This window comes from Apodemus sylvaticus, chromosome 4 (genome assembly GCF_947179515.1).
Source record: "Apodemus sylvaticus chromosome 4, mApoSyl1.1, whole genome shotgun sequence".
Classification (NCBI taxonomy): Eukaryota; Metazoa; Chordata; class Mammalia; order Rodentia; family Muridae; genus Apodemus; species Apodemus sylvaticus.
The window spans coordinates 103,193,262-103,209,508 of NC_067475.1; the positions used below are offsets into that span (position 1 = coordinate 103,193,262).

A 16,247-nucleotide genomic window follows, 5' to 3' on the forward strand; every position below is an offset into this window, starting at 1 on the left:
ACCTTTGTATTCCAGTGAGGAGCTGAGCCTGAGCAGGGACAGTGACATGTCTGAGTGTGACTGTGGCCAGAGCCTGGATCTGAAGCTGTCTGTTCTGGAGTCCCGCTCCAGTGAGGAGACCCATCGCTCCTCTGTGGACTGAACCCCACCTCTCCCCATTGCTGACTTCTCGTTGTGGCCTCAGTTACTACTGTTCTGTAAGGCTGAATTCAAAAGTAATCAACTGATTTGTTTGGAGGAGGAAATTTTAAGACAGAGTAACATTCGTGCTCTAGTGTGATTCCTGCTGTCTTCCTTGAGTCAAGAACAAAACCAGAACAGAATGATGTCAAAAAAAAAAATTTAATTTGGCCCAAAAAATCTAATTTGACCTAGGTGCATTCAAAGTTTCACACAAATTAAACATAGACAAAAGGGGCCATAACTGTTAAAGAAACCAGTGCCTTTAAAAATAGAGATAAAAAAAAAGCAAAAAAATTTCAGCAGGGGGCATAGAAAGATGTCTTGTTGTCAAGATCTCACCCATTGAAGCCTTGGGGGTATAACAATGCACACTCATTTGGAAGACTTTCTTTTCAAAGGATGCTTGAAAACGGCAAGTAGCCAGGGCTCCTTGATGGAAACAACTGCTCAGGGAAGTGGTTTCCTTTATTTGTTTATTTATTTATTTATTTATTTATTTATTTATTTATTTATTTTCATTCAGCTTCAAAGCACTACTTCAAAGGCTACTTCAACCATGGTCTAAAGGGGCCCATTTACTTCGCAGACTCGAGCAGAACTTGAGATAACACACACGGCTCTTCAGGCATCAGGAACACAAGAACTACAAGATTGCAAGATTTTAAAAAAAAAGCCTGGGAGGCCAGGCTCTCTCTCTCTGTGTGTGTGTGTGTGTGTGTGTGTGTGTGTGTGTGTGTGTTTAGGGAACAGATTTCCCATAGGGAGCCCCTGAGTAGGCTATTATGAAAGCTGTGAGTGTAAAGTCAGTTGAATTACAGACAACAGAATGGGATGCCTGCTTAGGAAACTTGTAGTAAATGAGTGGATGTAGCTCAGGAGGGAGAATGTGTGTGTTGTGGGCAGCACAGAAGTGGGCTGCTCAAGAGTACTGGAGCTCAGATGACGCCATACCTCTCCAGGGTTAGACATGGAGCTATGGGATGTAACACTTCCCTCTGGGATTTTTATCTTGATTTCATCCATTTTTTTTCCTCCTGACTTTTCTCCTGTGCCATCTTTTGTGGTGGGAATGTTTACTCTGTCTGGGCCATTGCACATTGGAAGTATGTAATTGGTTTTTTATTTTCACAGGGACTCACAGATTCTTATCTAAGAGACTGCCTTAATTCTCAGTAGATACTTAGAAGTTTGGGACTTTTAAACAGAAGTGGGGCAGTTAAGACCTGGAGGATCTTCGAAGCCTGGCTAACGGCTTTTGCAGTGTGAGGTGTGAACGTCTTGGGAGAGGGGTAGAATCTAAAATATTTCCCACGGGCTTGTATTTTAAACACTTGTGGCCAACTGGTAGCAATATTTGGGAAGAATGTGGAATCTTTCGGAAATTGAGCCTGTCTGTCAGAAGTCCCCAGGGGCTGGAGTCACTAGGCACATGTCTTAGAAGCTTGTAGTCTGGCTTCCAGTTCTGACCTGTCTCTGGTTCCTGGGTTGTAATATTGCAGAGTTTCTGCTGCGTGCTTCCTGTAATGCCTTCCCTGCAATGTCCCTGAAGCCATGAGTAATGCTGTTCATCGTAGTCAGGGCAACACAGTCACACGTGGCTAACACCCATGCTGCTATTGGACTGGGAGGAGCTTTTACCTCTGGTTATACAGAATAGTGTTCCCGACACATAGCTCTTGGGCATTTGAAATGTATAAGTCCAAATTGCGGTATATACTGTGGATTTCAAAGACTTAGTATGAAAAGAGTAAAATATACATTTTTAAATGGTTACATGTTGAAATAGTAATTTTTGTGTGAGTAGTTAAAAATAATACTATAACTAAACCTATCTGTCTCTTTTCTTCTTTTTTAGTATAGTTAAATAATTCAAATTGCATAAATGTCTTGTGCTATACCTTTCTGGGACAACATTGTCATGTGGCTTGCAGAGGATTTCTTCTTGGTGTTATTATGATTTTGGGGGCGTGGTGGGGGCACCTTTTTAGAGGCATGAAATAATGCCTCTGAACTTAAATAATCATGAAAGTTAGAGCCAGATGCACTTATCAATCATAGCTACATGATATATGTAAATATCAGGCGTTTAAGCTTTGGTTCTAAAACCTTTACTTTGGAAGATAAAATAGCCAGGTTCAGTATTTTCAAACAAATACAATATTGACAATATTGATAATATCAGGGGTGTTTTCTGTGGTCTCTCATTTTGTGAATTGTCATGGATATACTAGATTCCCAAATATCCTTATATTCCTGTTTGCATTGTAGTGACAGTAAAAAACAAAAACAAAAACATGGTCTATGAAAAATATTTACAGAATCAGCTATTTGGTTAATATCGTGGAGAAAGGTGAAGCTAACTTCAGTCTTAATACTGTTATTTGAAATAAGGCATCTGGGTTGCTTTATGGCTGTACCAGCCCATAAGAAGGAGAACTTGAACAGCGTGAAAGTAATTAGTATAGGCATAAAATTCAGTGATTCAGTAATTCTAGATGATTAGTTTTAGCAATGAGCCCTACATGAAAGGACTTGATTTCAAGCATGTTTTAAAATTAAATTTTAATAAAATGTAATTTAACTTGAAAAATCATCATATTTTGTCAATAAATTTTAAGTCTATATATTAAAATGCCTCTTCTTTTTGCCATTAGTCACAAGTGGTCCACACTTTATATCTATAACCACCTCACAAACATAGTGGTGTTCAATGGCTTTCTCCCTGGAGAACTACCCTGCAATTGACAGTAGCAGAAAAAGAAAACCACAAACCCTCCTCCTAGCATGGGACACAATGTCTCTGTCGATCCTTGCGCAGAGTGACTTAAGTTGTCTTGAACCTTCTCTTAAACCGAGCTCAAGACAAGAGTTTGAAATGCATACTGACTTATAAAAGTGAGAGAATTAAGTCTTTCATAGAGACAAAGAACTCTCAAAGTGAGCCCAAGGAGGGATATATTGTCGTAGGAAAGAAGACATAGGCTGATTTTTTCCTTCCATTGGCATGCCACTATTGGCAGATAGTATAGCAGAGACAGATGGCCCAGCAGCTGCTGTGAAAGAAAAATGCCTTACTACTAGGTGAACCATGAAAAATAATGAGAAGGACGGAGGGGAAAACGCGCATGCGCGTGCACTCCCCTCTACTGTCACATCTTCCTGTCTCCACAAAATAGAACTGTATTCTGTCAGGTGGCAGATTGCAAACGAAGTGCTTCGCTTTCCTCCACTGACTGCACATTTGGACTTTACCACTCATCTCTTGCTAGAACTTGCTTTTTGTCTTTTGATTTCTGGCAGGAATGGCAGGAATGGGCAGCAATGGCTCACGGGATACACAATGCCCATATATGGTAAGAAGGTGCACCAACTGATCTTTTCCATGCAGAAATTGGCCGGAACTCATCCATCCTATTTTATTTTAGATGCACCCCCAGTTAACACTGATTCATGGCATTTTAAACAGCTGGAAGTGGAAATGTGACTTTGAGCCCCACCAAAGCGCGCACACGGATCTTGACACTCACAGAGTTGGTGGTTAGACGCCATCCAGTGTTTTATGCCGGTTGCCTTTTTCCACTCCCTTGAGTACTCAACAACATTGAGGGGCTATTGGAGAGCTGCTCCAGCCTCTCTAGAAGAATTAGCCTCTTCATCGGTTTAGAAAGGAATGTTTGAAATGAACGAAGATCTACAAATGCTGAGGCTCTGGAGTTTTGATACACGCACAGTTAATATCTGCTTGGTAATTACTGCTGTGTAACTAATAGCAACTAGAAATCGGTCTAACGAAGTTGTGATGTACTGAGATAATAAAAGCAGGTGGATGATATTAAAGATGGTTTCTGCTTTGGGTGAATACCTGAAGATGTTTTTGTCATTTTATCTGAAAGAGCCAAATAAGGGCTGTAGAGTTACACTGACTGACAGTTACAAAAGGTTCCAAGGGTAGTTTTGGTAATATCCAGCCTGCCTCACAGTTTAGTGTTTAGGAACACTAGTCATCCTCCAAGGTAATGCCTCATGGTGCACGTATAACTTTGACTTATGCACAGGCTCATTGCCAGCATGAATCTTAACATAGAATCTAGAAACAACTCAGGTATATCCCCCAATCCCTGCACCCTGATGAAATAATCTTAACTTTTTCTTTCTATTTTCCAGAACTTGCCTCTGTTAAGAGAGAAGAAGAAGAAGAAGAAGAAGAAGAAGAAGAAGAAGAAGAAGAAGAAGAAGAAGAAGAAGAAGAAGAAGAAGAAGAAGACTGTACAATCTGTGCTTCCATAACCAGAATTCAACTCTGGTGTTTCTGTTTGACCTATAAATAAGTGATTATACATTATAAACAGTTATAAATATAAATTTATCAGAAAGCTAAAGTAAGCTACATGGAAGCCATTTGGGACAAGTCTTCATGAGAACAGCCTGGAGAGCCTGTTCACTAAGCCCAAGGCAGAGAAAACTTCAAGAGGTTGGTAGACTCATGGGGGTATGTGTCTGTGGGGGGTGGGAAGAGATGGAGGGACTACATTCCAGTACAGGGCAGCGATCGCTACTAGGAGAGTTACAGAAGCCCATGCTTTGTGACCTACTCGGTAAGTGGGACATACCCGTGGTCTAACACTCTTAGTACAACAACTAATTATGCCGTAGCTTCCCACTTTACTTTGTGGAACTTTATTTGAAAATCTTAGGGGAAAAATGTAATTTCTCTGATTCTTGGAGAGGTTAGATAGGTTAGATAATACTTTATCATTATAGACGCTAGCAGGTAACAACAATCTGTTCTTTTAAAAAATGCTTGGAAATTTCTTAACTAAATTTCAACATACCATTGGTGTTTATACAAGAGACTCTTAACCTGTGAGCATCACAGAGGTGGAGAATTTCCTTCTTTTACCCACATACTGTGTCTTTTTCATTTGAGAGATACTTATATATAGCTTTCCTTTTATAGATATAATGCAGCTTATATTTTCTGATTGAGGGGCTACAATATAGTCCTAAAATTAAAGGTAAAGTAGGATGCAGGATGGGTGGAAAAACAGACTCAGCTGTCTGCTGTGTATGAACACAGTGTAACTGTAAAAGACACCATTCCAAAGAGGAAAGTAGCTACGAGGTACTTAAAATGAGAATCAATTAGTCGTTTACTATCCAATATTTTATATTTGGTAGTTTTGCTGAGTAAGTGGCTTTAGTGCTCTGTTTGAATGTATCTTTGTGAATTGTGTGACAGCATACTATCATTGAAATAAATATCTCTAATACTGTTTATGATCTACTTATCAAGCAGCCTTTGTTCTGACATATGCTTGAAATGAATGAAGATCTACAAAATGCGACTTAGAAAAAATTCCTATGAACTTGAATCATTCGTATTCTCCTTAATTCCCATAACCCAACAGTAAGAATAAATCTTCACAGAACTTAATGTCTTACAACATTATAAACAACTTTCTCAATTATCAAAGACATAAAAACAAACTTACTTTTAGTGTAATTTTATGTGGGTTACATTATTTGAATTGTTAAAAAATATGATAGTTCAAATGTTGTAAAACTTAGAAACAAAGCCAAAAATTCCCTTTTCATCTTGAAATATTTTTATCCTCAAGTAGCTGAAGTTGTCTTTTCCAGTTTGGGGTCCATTATCGCCTTATTTCTCAGTTATCCCAGGTGGGATTGACAAACGGACACCACTGAAGAAAACATGGCTTTAGGAATGTTTGGAAAACTTTCACAGGGGACAAGCTGTGGTCTTCTGAAGGGGGGAGGGGTGGTGCTGGGGGAGGGGGACGACGGAGGCACAGAACCAAAACCAAACTGCAAAGAAGAGCCTTATTAACCAGTCTGCCTGTCCAACGCCTGCTCTCACGCAGCACCTCTCAGCGTTTATCATGAAGGATTGGAAACTAATCAGACTTAGCATCGTTATAGCAAAGGAAGCTCCTTAGAGGAGTGCCTCGGACACGGTGGTTGTATTATAAATCCCTCTGAGCAATGTGATCATTTTAGTTGACGGAATCATGAAAGTGAAATGAATCTGGAAGAGATGAGTACCTTACAACCATGAAAAGCCACCGAGAATAAAGGTAAAGGAGGAAGTTAGAAGAAGGAAGAGGAAGGGGGGTGGGAGGAGAAAAAGCGTACGTAGTACTCTGTTGGCTTTCCGAGTCAATACAGAGGACACTAGAAGCAGTCGTGAGGCTTGGACCAGCAATTCTGCAGCCTCCTATTCTTATTAAATTCCTTCACTCACCTTCCATGGGGGTGTTGCTGTCCGGGCGATTTGCAAAGACTACATCCACATATTCCAGTTGCAGCCTCTGGAGGGAGCCTTTCAGACCTAGCAGCAGAAGCAGAGAACAAAATATAACCAAAAGCCTAAGAAGTCCAAATAGGACCACTATGAGAAAGGGCTTGAGTTTTATTTCTTTCAAGAATTTACTTAAACACTGAGTTAATTACAAAAGTCCTTTTGAACAGGGCACAGCAAGACCACAGCAGTAATTACTTGCTCACAGAAACATCAGTCTGAGTTATTTACATAGGAATTATCGTCAAAAGAGTTAAGCCAGATGAAAGATGATAGTGCCTGTTTTTTAGTATAATAATGGAAAGTGATGTTTGAGAAAGCTGGAGGGAAACCCACCAAATCCAAGAATCAAACCACAGATGGTTCTAGAGAACCACAGAGCTTCTCAGATTTCTAATATAGTTCTTCAAGATATGGTGAACCTCAACTGTAAGATTATTTTTGCTGTTACTTCATAACTTAAATTTTGCTACTGTTATAAATTGTAATCTAAATATCGGTGTTTTCTGGTGTCCTTAGGCGACCCTTGTGGTTGAGAACAAATGGCCTAGAGAGAGACACTTTATGGGAGGGGAGGGAGACTTGAACCCAGTACCAACCTCACTAGGGTGAAATTCAGTACTGAGCAGACCTCCCCCAACCCCCCAGCCCTTGCTCCCAGGTTAATCTTCACAGAGAGTCTCTGGATCCACCCCAGAGCTAGGAAACCTTGGTGAGGTGGACTGGGTTCCCACTTCCACAATTGCTAACTACGGCCAGCTCTAAAGGTTGTAGCTTCAGGTATGACACAACTTAGCACCTATCTTGTTAGCCAAGGGGTTGCCTGCACTATTTACATCCAATCTCAGGCAGCAAGTTCAAAGACATTTTATTTGCAAGCCGCTTATGATGAAAAGGTGTGTAGAACCTTTACTTACAACTCAGGGCTGGGGCTGTAGATTCTTCCCAAGAACAACACCCATGCAGAAGCCCAAATGTCACATGGAATTCCAGTCTGCATTGCCCATGCCTGGCTGCAGTGGTGTCCAGCCAAAGGTAGACCGCAGCACCAGACAGGCCATGGAAACATACTTACACTGCTCTCAGCAAGCTGAGGACTCCAGAAAGGGACCCAAACTTGGCCTTTTGAGCTGCATCCCTTGTGGTAAGGTTCAGGACTGTGTAATACCTTATTGTTCCTGACCACAGGGTAGTGATTGTAGATGAGGTGTTTGGATTGGTGTTTGGTGTCCTGAGGTTGGATTACTTTCTCTGGTTCCCCTAATCTATCACATACAGTGTACCAATTGCAATCAACCTAAGCTAGGGATGCCATAGTTCACTAACAGAATAGCAGCACTGGTTTTGGATTTACTGGGACTAGAGCCCACTAGTGTTGCAACAGTAGGCAATGACTGTGGTCTCCAGAACAACCTGCTTAGAATTCCTAGAAAGAATATTCACCAACCCTACATCTGATAGAGGGCTAATATCCAATATATACAAAGAACTCAAGAAGTTAGACCCCAGGGAACCAAATAACCCTATTAAAAATGGGGTACAGATCTAAACAAAGAATTTTCACCTAAAGAAATTCGGATGGCCGAGAGGCACCTTAAGAAGTGCTCAACATCATTAGTCATTAGGGAAATGCAAATCAAAACAACCCTGAGATTTCACCTTACACCAGTCAGAATGGCTAAGGTCAAAAACTCAGGAGACAGCAGGTGTTGGCGAGGATGTGGAGAAAGAGGAATACTCCTCCACTGCTGGTGGGGCTGTAAGATGGTACAACCACTTTGGAAATCAGTCTGGCGGTTCCTCAGAAAACTGGACATGACACTTCCGGAGCACCCTGCTATACCTCTCCTGGGCATATACCCAAAGGATTTCCCGGCATGCAATAAAGACACATGCTCCATTATGTTCACAGCAGCCTTATTTATAATAGCCAGAAGCTGGAAAGAACCCAGATGCCCCTCAAAGGAGGAATGGATTCAGAAAATGTGGTATATTTACACAATGGAATACTACTCAGCAACAATGAATTCACAAAATTGTTAGGCAAATGGTTTGATCTGGAAAATATCATCCTAAGTGAGGTAACCCAGTCACAAAAGAATACACACGGAATGCAATCTCTGATAAGTGGATATTAATTAGCCCAGAAGACCTGAATACCCAAGGCACAAATCACATAACAAATGACTCCCATGAAGAAGTATGGAGAAAGTCCTGATCCTGGAAAGGATTGATCTAGCATTGGAGGGGAATATAAGGACAGAGAAAAAAAGGAGGGAGGTGACTGGAGAATGGATGGAGAGAAGAAGGTTTATGGGACATATGGGGAGGGGGGGATCCGGGAAAGGGGAAATCATTTGGAATGTAAACAAAGAATATAGAAAATAAAAATATTAAAAAAAAAGAATTCCTAGGCCAGGGACCCATTGAAGGCAAACAGTGACAGCTGGAATAAATGCCTAATACTTCAGTGCATGGATGTTGTCAGATACTAAAAGCATCAAGAGCTTCCAGGGAACTGTGAGATGTCAGAAGCTGATGATGAGGTGATAGATACGCTTGGCCTCTTGGACAGGAATTTGAAACAGCTATTTTATGGAAAAATCATGAACTTCAAGAAAATACAGAGAAGCTGGGCGTGGTGACACATGTTTGTATTTCTAGCACTAAGGATGTTGAGGCAGGAGGACTGCAACTTAGAAGCTTGTCTGAATTAAATAATGAGATCCTGTTTTGCATAATGGTCAGCCAAGAGTGGGACAAACAGTCTTCCTTAAGGAAGACCACACCAATTGTTATCTAATACCAAATGGTCAGCCCTGAAAACATTCATAAAAGTAACATTATGTAGGTTGTATTTATGAATGTAAGAGTATATATACGTATATGTGTCTGTGTGTCTGTAAGTATGCATGTATGTGTCTCTGTGTGTGTGCTTATGTATCTGTGTAGGTGTATGTGTGTGTCTATATATCTGTATGTATGTATGTACGTGTGTCTGTCTGTGTGTCTGTATAGGTAGGTGTGTCTGTTTATCTGTGTCTATGTCTGTGTATATGTATATATGTGTGTGTTTTGTATGTGTCTGTGTGTCTATGTGTATGTATGTATATGTGTGTGTCTGTGTCTACATATCTATGTCTGTGTGTCTGTGTGCATTTATGTACATATATGTGTGTGTCTGTGTGTGTATATGTACATATGTGTGTCTGTCTGTGTGTATATGTATGTATATATGTGTGTCTGTGTATATGTGTATATATGTGCATGTGTCTGTGTGTGTATGTTTGTATGTGTCTGTGTGTGTATGTATGTATATGTGACAACAAATAATAAAAAATAGAAGCCATGAATTTGGAAGAAAGCAAGGAAGAATATACAGGAGGGTTTGAAGGAAGGAAAGGGAAGGAGGAAATGACATAATTATAATCTCAAAAAATTATATATATATATAATTATATATATAAATATATATATAAATATAAATATATATATATATATATATATATATATATATATATATATATATATATATATATATATAGGCAGAACTGGTCATGGGTGGAAAATACATTAGAAATAGCCTACTGAAATGATCCTTAAAAACACAAGAGAAGCTGGGTTGCAGAGGTGCACACCTTTTTCTAGCACTTGAGATGTAGAGGCAGACAGATCTCTGAGTTCAAGGCCAGCCTGGTCTGCAGAGGGAGTTCCAGGACAGCCAGGGCTATACAGAGAAACCCGGTCTTGAAAATCGAAACAAAAGCAGACAATAACCACCAGAACCACAAAATAAAATCTCTTGAGAAACAATTTGAACAATTACCAGGAAACCTTGCTACAGAAAGTAAAATAATTTTTAAAACTGTTAACAGTTCCTGGAACTGAAAAATGGAACAGATGAAGAGGGAACTGACAGCATCCATGGAGACCACATTTAGCAGAAGAGTCCCTGAACTTGAAGTTAAGACATTTGAATATATTCAGGAGGGAAAAAGTGAAGAGGAATGAAGAAGTCATAGGATCTTAGAACATCGTTAAAAGAACAGATACCCAGGTCTGGGGTTTCAGTGAGGGCTTCAGAATCCTAGAGTTCAACATTTACTAAAAGTAACAAGGAGGTGGAAAGATGGCTTCAGCAGCTAATAAGCCTTTTCTCCTCTGTCGGCGTCACCAGTTCAATTCCGAGCAGAGTTGGGTGGCATACAATAGCCTGTAACTCTACTCTTCTCTGACCTTGACTCCTCTCCCTGCATATGTGGCTTCTTCACACAGACACAAATACTTACACATACATTTTTAAAAAAGATGAAACATATAAAAATATAATAACATGCTGAGAAAAGGTGACAGTCCAGTGCTCAGGCCTGAACAGGACATCTACACCTCCTCTCTAATGCTCTGAGATCATTGTAGACAGAAGGGTCAGAAAGAATACAAAAGCTGGAAACGCTGTGAGATGCTAGTTTCTGGGTATGCCACAATCAATGCGACTGTGATTTCCCAGCAGCCGCGGCTGTCTCCAGACTTGTAGAACACTGTAATTGATATCAGTTAAACATGGATAGGGGAGGGGCTCGTAAGCCCTACCCCTCCCTGCTGAACTACTGGCTACTAGTGGACTCTGGGAGAGGCTCAGTCTTAATAGTTGTATACCTGTGTGTAACTCACAATGGTCAGTCCAAACTCATCATCACATGACTGCCTTAGTGAAACTTAGGGTGTCACAAAACAAAACAAAACAAAACAGAACAACTGGAATTTGAGAAAAAGACTTGCAGCTAAGAGGGGAGATTGACAGAGTAAGAGGAAGATGGGAGAGAGGGAGAGTAACCAGGATGTATTATGCACTGCGCATGTATAAACAAATTTAATAAAAAAGTTTAATAAAAACTAGTTTTATAGGAATAAATATGATTCACACATAGTTTTGTATATATATTAAAATGGATGACTATATTCATACATTTCCTAAAATAAATAGTAACACAAAGCTTTCCAAACCTAGAGAGAGAACAAAATATCCAAATAGAGGAAAGCCAAAAGTTACCAGTTAGATGTAATTTAAGGAAGGAAGGAAAGAAGGAGGGAAGGAATATGTTGATTAGACAGCTGATTTCAGGAGAGAACTTACATGCTAGGAGGAATGAAATGGAGGAGAAAACTGAAACCCGTGGACCACCACTGGTGTGCTCTGCAGCAGGGACTGCCCGGAGCCTGTTGCCTGCCTCTAGATTCCCCGCCCCTAAAAGGACCGCCTTTCCTGGCCTCAGTGGGAGAGGATGTGCCAAGCACCCAGCAACTTGATGGGGGGGGGTGTGGGGTTGAGGGGGCTGATATTGGGGGTTGTGGTACCTGGTGGGTAATTCCTCTTCTCAGAAGGGGAAGATGGAGGGAGGGAGGGCTGTGTGGGAGGAGGTATGGGGAGGAGAGGAAGGGCTGATATTGGGTTTTAAAGTGAATTAATAATAATAATAATAATAATAATAATAATAATAATAATACTGGTGTACTCAGCAAAGCAAGCTTTCAGAAGAGGAGACAAAAGGATAACTTCCAAATAGAAGCTGAGGGAACTTATTGCCCACTTAGATCCACTCTAGAATAAATCCTAAGGGGAATTCTCGAGAGAACAAGACATGGTTGAGTAAAAGAAGCATTGGAAGGTAACAGTAAGTTTTCAGAAAGATGCAGTGTTTTCTAATTCTTTAATTACAACACTCCAAACATCTTTAGTTTGACGATTGAAAATCAAAAAACTTGAAAATGACTACATTGCTATTTTAAGAAATAGGCAATAGAAAAACATAAAATGAAACAGTATGCAGTGCATGTGTTGAGGTTTTCTTTATTTTTAATATTTATGATCAAAATTAAGTTGCTCTATTTTCAAAATAACTTGTGCTAAATATTTTTTGTATATTTAATATTAAGTACAAAGAGAAAACCTACGGTTACACCATAACAAAAAACAAAAAATAAAACAATACTACTAGAGAAACTCACAACCGAAAACACTGAGAGGGGAAGAAATGAGGAGCTGAAACAATATAGAAAACAAGTAACATCATCATAAAACAATATAGAAAGCACCCGTCATGATGGGTGAGACCTTACCCATCAATAACTGTTTTAAGTATAACTGGATTGAATTCTGCAATACAGATACACACAATGAAGAAATGAAGAAAAGTACATACATACATCTTATTAAAGACTGATATCTAGAACATTGAAGAGATTCAATAACAAAGCATTATCAATACCACCACCATAATCAACTCTGCCATGATTCAATTATGAAATGGTAAATAGCCCGAAATACACATTGCCTCAAATAAATGAAGAAAATGTGATATATGTACATACATACCAGACACACACTAAAGTCATGTATATTTTATTCAGCTACCAAAACATTATATCCTATCATTTATGACAACCTATATGGAAAGCAAAACATTATTCTAAGTAACATAAAGCATATAAGAAAACAAATGCCAAGTGGTCTCACTTATACGCAGAGTTTAAACATGTTGTGTTGGGGCTAGAGAGACGCTCAGTAGTAGGAGCAGAGGGTCCTCTCTAAGTCTGGTTCCTAGTGATGTGTCTATAAATATATATATAGAGGGAATATGTTTGGTGGAGGTGCACTCCGGTGTGGGGGAAGGGGTGCTCCATGGGACCATGCTTAGGCATCCCTTCCCCCTGAGAGATAGAGAAGGGGAGGGGAGGGGAGGGGAGAGGAGGGCAGCCATGAGCACATGAGAGACTGGGGGGAAGGGAATGGGGAGAGTGGGAACAAGAGCGAGAGCAAGAGAGAGAGAGAGAGAGAGAGAGAGAGAGAGAGAGAGAGAGAGAGAGAGAAGAGAGAGAGAGGAGGGGGCGAGCAGCCCCTTCTACAGTGAGTCAGGCATACCTGGCTGTTGCCAGGTAACTGTGGGCAGAGCTTAGACAGAAAGCTAACCCCTGGCATCCACACGGTAGTTCCTGGCTGTCTATATGATCTGATGATTCTGATCCGTGGACACTACAGGCACCTGGTGCACATACATACATGCAGGCAAAACACTCATGCACACAAAATAAAAAGAAATCTAAAAAAAGAGTAGAATAATGGTTTTCAGATGCTAGATGTGGGAAGTATTGAGGAATGGAAGGCAGGGAAAGGTTAGTTAACGATGTTAAATATATAGAGGGACTACTGCCACACAGTAGGGTAATGGTCAATAACAACAGTATACTGTATATTCCAAGGACTTTAGAATTGGAGTGTTTTTAATAAAAGAAATGATAATGATAAAGGTCCTTATCTTGATGTGAATGTTATCTCATGTATTTATGCACAAGGTATCCCCCAAATATATGCCATTCTTAATAAACGGGGACTGTTATGGAAGAATAGGAGGAAGGACTGCAGGCCCTGTCGGGGATAGGAACTCCTCAGTAAGACCAACAGTGTCAACTAACCTGAATTTTTGGGGCTCTCAGAGTCTGAACCAACAACCAAAGAGCACACACAGGCCAGATCTGGCCTCTCTGCACATATGTAGCAGATGTGCACCTTGACCTTTGTGTATGTCCCAAACAACTGGAGCGGGGGCTCTCCGAAAAGCTGTCGCCTGTCCATGGGAGATGTTCTTCTAGCTGGGCTGCCTTGTCTAGGCTCAGTGGGAGAGGAGGCAACTAGCTTTGAGACTTGAAGTGCTAGGGTAGGGGGATACCCACGGGCCTCCACCCACTCAGAGGGGAAGGGGAGGGGAGAATGGAGGGAAAGGTGACCTGGGGAAGGCAGTGAGTGGGATGTAAAGTGAATAAATTAAAAAAAAGAGTAAGAAAAATACGTTGAATGCAATGATGTGTTAATTGATCCCAGGAAGCATTAACTCATATCAAAGACTGACTTTGCTTCAATAAAGGAAACCTCAGGCCTCTCTCAAGATGACTAGCACCCTCAGTGGGAACTTGGGCAGCCCAGTAATGACCTTCCATGGTGACACTGTGGCAATAGCTGGAAGCCAAGTTTAAAATAAAAAGCAGCTTCTTTTCAAGGTTCTTTGTTCTTCTCTGTATAAGTTAGGGAAAACTAGGCTGCCTTAATCCATTTAATAAATGTATGCTTTAACAGTAATATAAATAGGAGAGCAAATAAAGGTTATACTCGGCACTAAGTCTATCAAAGTTTAGAAAGCCTAAAAGATGTGCTGCCAAACTATATACTTTTAAAGATCCCTCCGTTTTCCTTTTATGACATTAGGTCTTGAACCTAGGGTGCTGTGGTTGTTAGGCAAACAGTCTGCATCCACACTACATCTCCAGGCATCTTTTTACTTTTCATTATTAGACAAGGTTCCCAGGCTGGCCTTGGATTCAAAGTCCTCCTGTGTTAGCCCTGAGGGTTGCTGGGATTGCATGCCTGTACCAATGAATCTGGCTTTATTTTTCTTTTATTTTGGAAAGAAACCAAATGCCAGAAGCCATAGGATGTAAGATGTATTATAATAGAAAGAGCGAAACTCAGGAGATCTGCAAGCAATGGCTATGTTTCTGTCCTAAACGTTGGTCAGGAAAATTTAATTAATTTCATTAATATTAATACTTCTCCCACATAGGCTGTATTATATGTACTATTATGCAACCAAAAGGAGGGCAGCTTCAGGGAACTGTTTCATCTCATTCCCAGAAGGCACAGCAGGTCCTTATCAGCCTCTTTAATCCCTGGGAAGACTGGAGGTTTTCTCCTTTTATTATAAGCATAAAATTAATTGCCTAGTAAATGAGGCTCTTATAAATTTAAACTTGGCTCATTTAAATTTGATTTTCAAACTAGTTTATTGGACAGTCATAATTATTTTTCTGACCAAAAAAATGGAATGCTGGAATAGAGCCCAGGAAATATCTTCTGTGCAAGAAAGGATGATGGTCTGTAGTAGTTCTTATTAAAAGCTTTGATGAGGAGATCAGGGCAGACGGGTGTTAGGCGGTCAAATAACTCTTCCTCAGCTGGGTGATGCTAATGACTGGGATAGCACCAGCTTACTCAAGAAGTAGCTTGAAAGGAAATTTGCCTTGAAAAGTACTATGACATGAACCACTTTGGGGGAAATTGTATGTAAACAGGACATAGGACATAGACACATAACAAGGTTTGGAAGCATTCTTGGTGATTAAACACAATACCTTTTGTGACTTAATTCTGCAACCTGCACCTGGGCTAACAAATTTACCACCTTCAGAACTGTCATGCCAGAGAACGACGTTGTCTAAGGTGTTGGACAAAACCATGATGTAATTGCACTGTTGTAGTCATGTCAGAGGAGACGGGTAAAGATTAAATGCCCCAAAGCTTCTTGGCTGAAGGGAAACAGGTATCCTTTGGCCCATGCCTATGTTCATACCCAGCCCTGGAAACAAGTGTCCTCCTTTCTGAGAATGTGCCTCACCTACTAGGTCTCATTAGTGTGGGCAAGAAGGAGTGTAGAAGGAGAAGGGTGACTCGGCACCCCTGCAGCTCACTTATCATTTCATGTGTTAAATCTCAGGTTGTCCCAAAAGGGTGCCAGATCCTAGGACTATAACGATATATAGATAGTCTTCAACCCCAAGGACCAAACATGTACACTGAGGCCATCTATAGGCCTGTGTTCTCTGTAAAGCCATAATGTCTATATGTAACAATGATGTGACAGGTCCACCTCACTGTATTTGGTGAATATTTGGCCATTCTTGGCTTATCTATTATTTC

At 40.4% G+C, this 16,247-nt stretch overlaps 1 protein-coding gene across 1 annotated transcript in view; it reads right to left on the reverse strand.

The window, feature by feature from the left end:
- Positions 1-16,247, reverse strand: part of Kcnab1 (potassium voltage-gated channel subfamily A regulatory beta subunit 1) — a 274,528-nt gene that overhangs the window by 52,905 nt on the left and 205,376 nt on the right. Inside the window, exon 8 of the mRNA XM_052180406.1 lies at positions 6,446-6,532. Within this exon, the coding sequence (XP_052036366.1) occupies positions 6,446-6,532 (87 nt within the window). The remainder of the gene's footprint in view (positions 1-6,445; positions 6,533-16,247) is intronic.